Below are 7,812 nucleotides of genomic sequence, written 5' to 3'. Positions count from 1 at the left end.
TCAGCAGGAGGGGAATTCAGAGTTACCATAGCAGCCACCTACTCTCAAAAGAGAGGAGGGGGAAAAAAGGAAGACTCAAGAACTTGGATGAAAAAAGAAGCTATTGTTAACAAGACAATATGCATAGACGCTAGGTCATAAGGACATGGCTGCACTTGAATGGAATGAGATTGGGGAATTATTAGATAAAGCATGGGCTTTGTTTTTAAATGGGTTGATCAGTGAAATCACACAAGTCTGACACTGTTTACTTTACACCCTCAGAGAACATGGACTCTGGATAAGCTTGTTGACTGTTTGTATCTTTAAGCCGGTTTCATTTTCTGCACAGCTGGCTGAAATGCCCAGGGAGGATCCTGTAACAATCCCTCCCTCTCTCCCAAATATTTCTGTTAACTAAAATGAAAGTATATTTTGTATCTGAGATTATATGCTCATGAAATGCTAGCTGAGTAATATATGGAAGTCTTTATGTTCATGTTGTCACTAACTGTTGTACCACAGCTCATACAAAGACTAGGCTACTATTTAAAACAACTCCTCCAGTGAATAGTGATGAGAAAGTTGTTATTCAGGGCCAACTATCCTGCTAGACATCATGACAGTGTAAGGACATGACCCCAGATATTGGAACATTGCATTTCTTTCCCTGGTGTGTAATAAACGGTATTTTTAGTTGCAACCATGTAGAACAATTTTTTAAAAAAAGAAAAAAAAAAAAAAAAAAGACTGGCAATATTGCATCAAGGACCTAAATTTGCAGGCTACAACTCAGCTGACACATCATACAAATTCACTTTACTAGGCAGCCTGCAAGAACTCAGAAATCCTGAGCGCAGTTTCTAGTGCTTTAGTTAAATGATGAGTGTCATGCATCATGCAGCAATACCGCAATGACACAGGATATATTCATTTCTGCAGTTACTGAAAGATTATAAAGTCATGAAATAAATCACAGCAGTTTTAATTTTTGATGTTGCTAACTGTATATTGACCACAGACAACATACTGTTTGCATAAAGTACTCTGGCTCATGTCAAAAGGCACTGATACTAGGTATTAGACCTTAAGTAATGTCTACTTTTTAAAAATATGTATTAATACTATTTTCCTTCCTGCTTTGCAGTAGCTGAACAGTTGGTTTCCTTTAGTTACTGTGACTCATGGTAACAGTGGAAATCCAACTTTACAGACGGATGAGAAAAATAGGAGCAATTAAAATGAAGAATGCTGAATATTTTCTAAAATAGCTTGCACCAAATTTAGAGGTATGTTTCAGTGAAGCAAAGCCTTAGATATCTCCCCAAATAAATACAATACTATTAAGAATCTTACACTTGTCTCAAGTTAGAATAGAATTTTATTGCTCATCTCCTATTTGCAGATAGCACTTGCTTGTACTAACTGATGATCCACGTCTCAAACAGACATTGCTCACAAGGAACTTTCGGTAAATGTTACTGTCAGTGCTGCAGACTTTAACCAACTGGTTCTAAAACCATATTCAGAAGCATGGAGCTGGCACACCGTCTGTAGATGGGGTTGGGATCTTTGCCATGTTGGCAAGTATCAGTTTCCAGATCAATCAGGAATTAAAAGTCAGCTCATTAAATATGTGCTCAAAAGCAATATGCACTCACACATGCATGTATAGATGCGTATATATGCACACACAGAGAGGCAGGCCACTGTTCCAATACTGAGGCAATTCAAGGGATGACTCCTGCAATGACCACAGAAGTACACACATGCTTGCCCAGTTTCCCACTGACACCATGAGGGCAGCCCTGGGCTGATTCACTGGGCTACAAAGGACTGTGATCACCAGTGCAGGTCAGGTAAAAGACTCCCATAAGCATGTGCTGGGGACAACTTTACTAAGAACAAGATGTGTTTCTGCTTAAGACTGGAACAACATGCACTCCAAACTAAGCCAGGGCATACTGCACAGAGCTACTTGAGTGAGATTCGCTAGTCACTCTGCCTCTCACCTGCCTCCCCACACTTCTCAGTAGCCTCTAAAACAGCTCTGATACCAGGCAGTAAACACCAGTTTTTATCCCAGCCCTGCTCATCACTCCCTGTATCAGAGAGGAGAGAGGGAAGAAGGGCTGAGTTGTCTTGTAGCCCACTTCCTTGCAGAATAAGATTCAAACTGACTTTGCGCAAGCACTGTGGTACCTATAAATATCAATTCTGGTACCTGAAGACATGCACACATCTTGGGAAGCCTGCATAAATCAGACACTTACATATGCCCACTCTTCTGCTTCACCCCACCAAAGAATACGGCCGTGTGCAATTCTATTAATCTCTACTGGGTTAAAACATGGAAAGGAACCACTACCAGTCACAGGCAATCCCTGCACTTACTCTTTACCACCCAACAAAGCCTCCTCCCACATTCTCTGGAAATGGGAAAAAAGTAAACTAAGAACCTGGTTATTCTAAATCTATAACCCTCTTTGGACAGCTTGCCCTCTCTCAGCATTGCCTTACCTTTCAAGGCTCAGAGAACCACAAAATCTGTAATTGTCAGAATGAAGTCCAATGAATCAAATTCTCAAAAGTCTCACGGTAAGTCATAGAAAGGTTTACATGTATAAAAGTCAGCCAATAGTTGTCTTATGTTCTCCCCATTCCTCCCTCCTCCCCTCACAATATGAGCCATTTGCTCTCAAAAATATAGTAACATTAAATAGTACAATATACTTACAGCCAGATACATAGCTGCATATACGCTTAGCGCTGCTTCTTTGGATGGGAATGTCTTTCTGGCTTTCATGATAAGGTCGGGATTTCCAGTACAGGCATGTACGCTACTGATGAATTGTGTATACTGTTTACATCCAAGTGCTGTATAGTTGGGTTTACAAAGTGCAAGAAAATGTGGTGCAAGGTTCCCTGTTACTACTTGTCCAGCATTTACAAAGATGTCCGTAGCAAACAGTCCAAATGCGTAAATTCCTGAAGAGGGAAACAAAGAGTTAAATTTCCTGACAATTTCACTCCTGGGCAACATATTATAGTATTTATCATAGTAATACACCAGCTCCTTCCATTTAAGAACATGTAAAACTCACATGTACTGTACCCTAAAGATCCCGGCTCAGGTTGGAGATGGTACTTTCCTACACAACCACAGCAGGAACACTGCAATGTACCCGCACACCTGATCTCTCTCCACCCTTCAGAGGAGCACGTCCATCTCTTGTGCAAGCAGCCCACTTTCCTAGGCCCCCTAGCCATGAATCTCCACTGTTAGGGCTAGCTAGCTATATTGGTAGCTAACTTTTGCCCAAGTTCACTAAACAGATGTGACAGAGGCAAATTATTCACCCTATAAACCCGCTTGAGAAACAAGGAAGTCAGGCCCTGATGGAGAATTAACTTGAAAAGTCGTAACATATACTGGACAAATGTTTTCTTTTCCCTTGCAGCTGTAAAGAAGTTGAAGTACTGAATAATTCAATACTGCCATGCATGAGTTGACTTCACCTGCCTGCTACTGGGTACATCTCTATGCATGGCATGTTAATCACAATATCAACACACTGAGCTAGAGATCTATATATTTGAGGAGCTACTTATGCTAAAGAGTTGGGTTTTTTTATTAGACATATCAGCAATGCATTAAGCACGTGTGTTCATTCATTAGAATGGAAATGCATGTATCTGATTACTTAAAATAAAACAGATTTCTGCTATTCTGAGGTCTCTTTCTATCCTTTTGGAAGCAGAAAATGAGCTCTGGAAGGAAATGCAAACACAGCACCCCAACTGGGAGGGAAAGCCAGCAGGTGCATGTCCAAATTCCACGTGAGTTACAGATTTTCTCCTGTGTTTCCACAGGCAAATCACCTTACCTTTCCCATACTTCAATTCACTGTGAATATAGTGTGAGTTCTGGCAGTTCCCAACTTCATGGGGTACCATGAGGACTTGAATGGATGTACACCACAGCAGACATGATCCCACAGAAACATGTGCATTTCTAAAGGTGAGGTTTTTTTCCCCGGCAAAGCTAGAGGATTGAGAATGATTTCTGGGATCCTGGTTGGTTTGCAATGTCACACTAACATTAATTCACCCTGAGCCACTAGACACTGGTGAGCAACGGATTGTGCCTAGCGGAGCCACTGCACAGAAGGGCCCTTTCAGCAAGCCCTGAGGGTGTGCACTGCCCCAAAATAGGTGGTCACATGGCTTTGTGTGAGCGTAACGGGTAGTGATGCCTCATCTGGGAGAAAAGTGCAGAGGTCACTGTTCATTCCTTCCCTCTCAATTTTTTTTTGCTTCTGTGAGCAAGGAGGGCCCACCAAGCGGGAAGGAAACAGGAAATGCGGGCACTGATCACACACAGAGCGACTGGAGCAGGAGGAGTTCCTCATCATCACTCCCCACCTCCTCTGGACCTATGCAAGACTGTCTCATTCTTAATGACTTTTAGCACTCCAGTGTGATAGTGAGCAATCGCAATCTGCGAAGGCAGGGCTCTTACACAAACACTGCAAATACAGACACAGCTGCACATCCCCTCCCTCCCCCTGTGACTGGGGCACGCAGGAGGATTAAGTGCCCCAACGCCTTGTTCCTCCAGCTGTTACTCTTGGATACAGCCATGAGTGAGAAGCAAACAAGAGAACTGAGCCCTGCTATGGCACCCCTGCACGTATTAAAAAGCAACATCTGGGAATGTTCAATAGACATTTTGAGCAGTGGTACTTCTCCCTCCAAACACATTTACAATGAACTAAGTAGAAGAGATGACATCTCATATCTACTAAAGTCAATAGGGGACTATAGTTACAGCTGACTTCAGTGGGGCATGGATTTTGTACAGGTTTCTGCCAGAGACTATAATACAATCTCCAGGCTGAGAAAGTACCTAAACCAGGCTTGGCTTCAAACACACATTTATATCCCAATGTCCAACTCTGGCTGCTATGTGTGCACGCAACCAAAAGAAAACTAACAACTATAGATATGGCACAAGGACACCTCCTTTCTCCACCCTACTCCAAGCCTGCTGGTGGTTCTTCCCCTTTGTGGTCCCATTTTTTTCAATTTTTACTGCTGTTTCTGTAACTATTTTTTTATCCAAACTTCCAAGAAGCTCCATTTGCTACCCAAAGGACAGAACTCACTGCACCTAAGTTAAGACTACACATGAAATGTTGTATGGTTACCTGAATATTTTCCCCAGGTCAAAATTAAGACATAATTGATCACTCTCACCATTCAGAAAATGAAAGCATTAACTTTGCTCATACCAAGGAATCTGATGGTCCTGCGCACCAGTGGATTTATATAACAACAGTCTCCAGTTAGTATTGTTTTTTCTTGGTTTTCAAAATCCTTTGTAGCTAACTGTAGACAAAACACTGCAGTTTCTCCAACGATAATCTTAAGGAAGGAGAAGAAAGAGGAGAGAAATGGTACATCAGATTACAGCAAGTAAAATATACTAATATTACAGAGATGGCTATCTCATCTTAAGGAAACAAGACCAAATCAGCACAAAAGACAACATAAGTGAACCACATTCTGTAAGATAATCTTGTTATGAGGGAAATATGCCTTACGGCTGGCTTTAGTTTATTTGCATTAAAAGAGAATAAACTTCTATAACCAAGACTCAGAATTGACATAACATAACCTAGTTTTCAGGATGAGGGGAAAGAGAAAACAATCTATTAGTTCAAGAACAACAGATCACATAATGCACAAGATGTGGACCAAAGTAAAGGCCTAATCCTGGAAGATGCTGAACATTTAAGTTCCCACATGGCTTTCACTGACACAGCACTTCACAGAGTTGAGCTCTAAATTTTGGACCATGGTGGGGAAGGGGTTAAAAAAAAAAAAAGATCACAACAGAGCTCCTGTTCACATCAGAGGATTGGTTTGCCAGAAGGTACTTAACAGGGTTTGATACATATTTTGCCAGCTAAGTTTATCAAGTCTGGCTTTAGCTTGGTCCCTCATGCTTGAGCAAAGTGTCACCACTGATATTTAACATTAAGCGTGGTCTGTTTCACATTCATTACACCAAAATGAATAAAGTTCTCATCTCCATAGATCACTCACATCACAGTTAGCAAAAAATAATAAAAAAAAAAAAAAATCACAAATAAGAAAAATTCAGATTTTGAATGTAAATAGCCCCTCTAAGATGTGTATTTACCTGTACAGCAAAACATGACCTTTAATTTACTCATTACAATTACAGTATTGAGACTTAACAGCCAAAGCCAAGCCTTAAGCATGTATCTATCTAAACCTATGATACTAAAGCTTTACGGCAGGTAGCATAGATATGACCAAAAAGAGCAGAGCAGACAGGTCAAACACTGATCACTGTATTCCAACTTTGATTCACTGTGGGACTTAAAAGCAAGGCTCTTCCACTCTTCTATATGAAAAGCAGTACAGCTTAGTGACAGGTACATCATACTTTGATAAACAGGAATGAAGACCAGCAAACTGAAGTCTTCATACTACGCAAATACAAGAACTAATGCCATCAAATTTGATTCATTGCCTAGGTTTTTCTAAACCTTTGACCCAACAGGAAATTATAAACCTTTTCATATATCACAATAGGTCTGAACAGTTTTCCACACAGCACTGGTTAGAAAAAAAAACAAACTGAAACTATGGGCAATGGCTCATAAGCACAGTTTGTTGTCAACAGGAAGAATGCAATCAATGACCTTACTTAGTTATTTGTAGATCTACACAGATGACTTTGGCCAGAATTGTGACACACAGAGGAGGAAAGTGCTTCTTATAAATAATGTGGCATAAATAACAAAAATAACTGTGGTGGCAAGTGTGTAAAAAGCAAATTTCACTTTGTCACAGAAACAGTCATCATCCATCACTAGGATCTGAAGCCAATCTGAAGTAGAATTTTTAGATGAAACAGAAATTTCAACGCCTGAACTAACAAGTATCCTCTCTCTACTTTGACACAAGCAAATTTTCAGCATACTGAAGTACAATTCCTTCATCTATAATTAACAAATGATCGGTACCCACACGAAATGTAACTCAACCTTGAATTCAAGATCATCAAAATTATGACAATGATAAGGAGAATTCAGCCTGATGACCCCTACAGCTCTCATGAAAAAAACAACCAACCAAAAAAAACCCCAGTTTTAATATGATTCATAAAGGTGAGAACTGAAACACTAGGGTTTGTACTGTGAGTCACAGTAACTCCCTTCTTTCCTCTGGAATGATGAAACATCATAGACTAGGCAACCTGAACACAGTCAGATTCTGCATTTAACTGTCTTTTTTTTTTTTGCCAAACTCAATAAATTTCAGTAAAATTATTGCAGATTTCCAAACTCCAGGGAAAAGCAGAATCTGGCACAAGGGAAGCATCTGTGATATACAGTGCTCAACCTTTTGCAAGAACACGAGAAAGCATGCCAGCAAGCTCAACTCTCCAGCACTGAGCAGAGTCTCTGAATCTGCTGATCTAGGAATAGAGGTTCTTCCTTTTGGTTGGTAGGGAAGCTGGGGTTAGCAAATGGGAGAACTGCTCATTCACTTATAGGAAAGGAGATCCTCAGTTCCAGCAACCTGTCTGCATCAGCTGCATCTAGGTCCTTGCTGCTGGCAACAATTTTTCCTTATTACATTTTCCATCTTCGATGGTGACTTGGATGAAGAAAACCTTCTGCTCCAAGAACAGCAGAGAGCACCGTTCAAGTTCTTAGCTGAACAAAATACTCTTAGAGTGAGTACATAGGTGCAAGGATCAGAACGATACAGAATTCAGCTAAAGACAAAACT

General features: G+C 40.6%; 1 protein-coding gene across 1 annotated transcript in view; it reads right to left on the bottom strand.

Annotated features, from left to right (window-relative positions):
• The window catches only part of LOC104159239 (lipid phosphate phosphatase-related protein type 5), a gene marked incomplete at its 5' end in the record, with an annotated part of 23,200 nt that extends 17,794 nt beyond the window's left edge, over window positions 1-5,406 (bottom strand). Inside the window, 2 exons of the mRNA XM_009697090.1 lie at window positions 2,717-2,967; window positions 5,274-5,406. Of these exons, the coding sequence (XP_009695392.1) occupies window positions 2,717-2,967; window positions 5,274-5,406 (384 nt within the window). The remainder of the gene's footprint in view (window positions 1-2,716; window positions 2,968-5,273) is intronic.
• Between the last annotated feature and the right edge of the window lie 2,406 nt (window positions 5,407-7,812).

Source organism: Cariama cristata, unplaced genomic scaffold, assembly GCF_000690535.1.
Source record: "Cariama cristata isolate BGI_N322 unplaced genomic scaffold, ASM69053v1 scaffold25623, whole genome shotgun sequence".
Classification (NCBI taxonomy): domain Eukaryota; kingdom Metazoa; phylum Chordata; class Aves; order Cariamiformes; family Cariamidae; genus Cariama; species Cariama cristata.
This window is presented reverse-complemented; position numbering and strand designations above follow the sequence as displayed.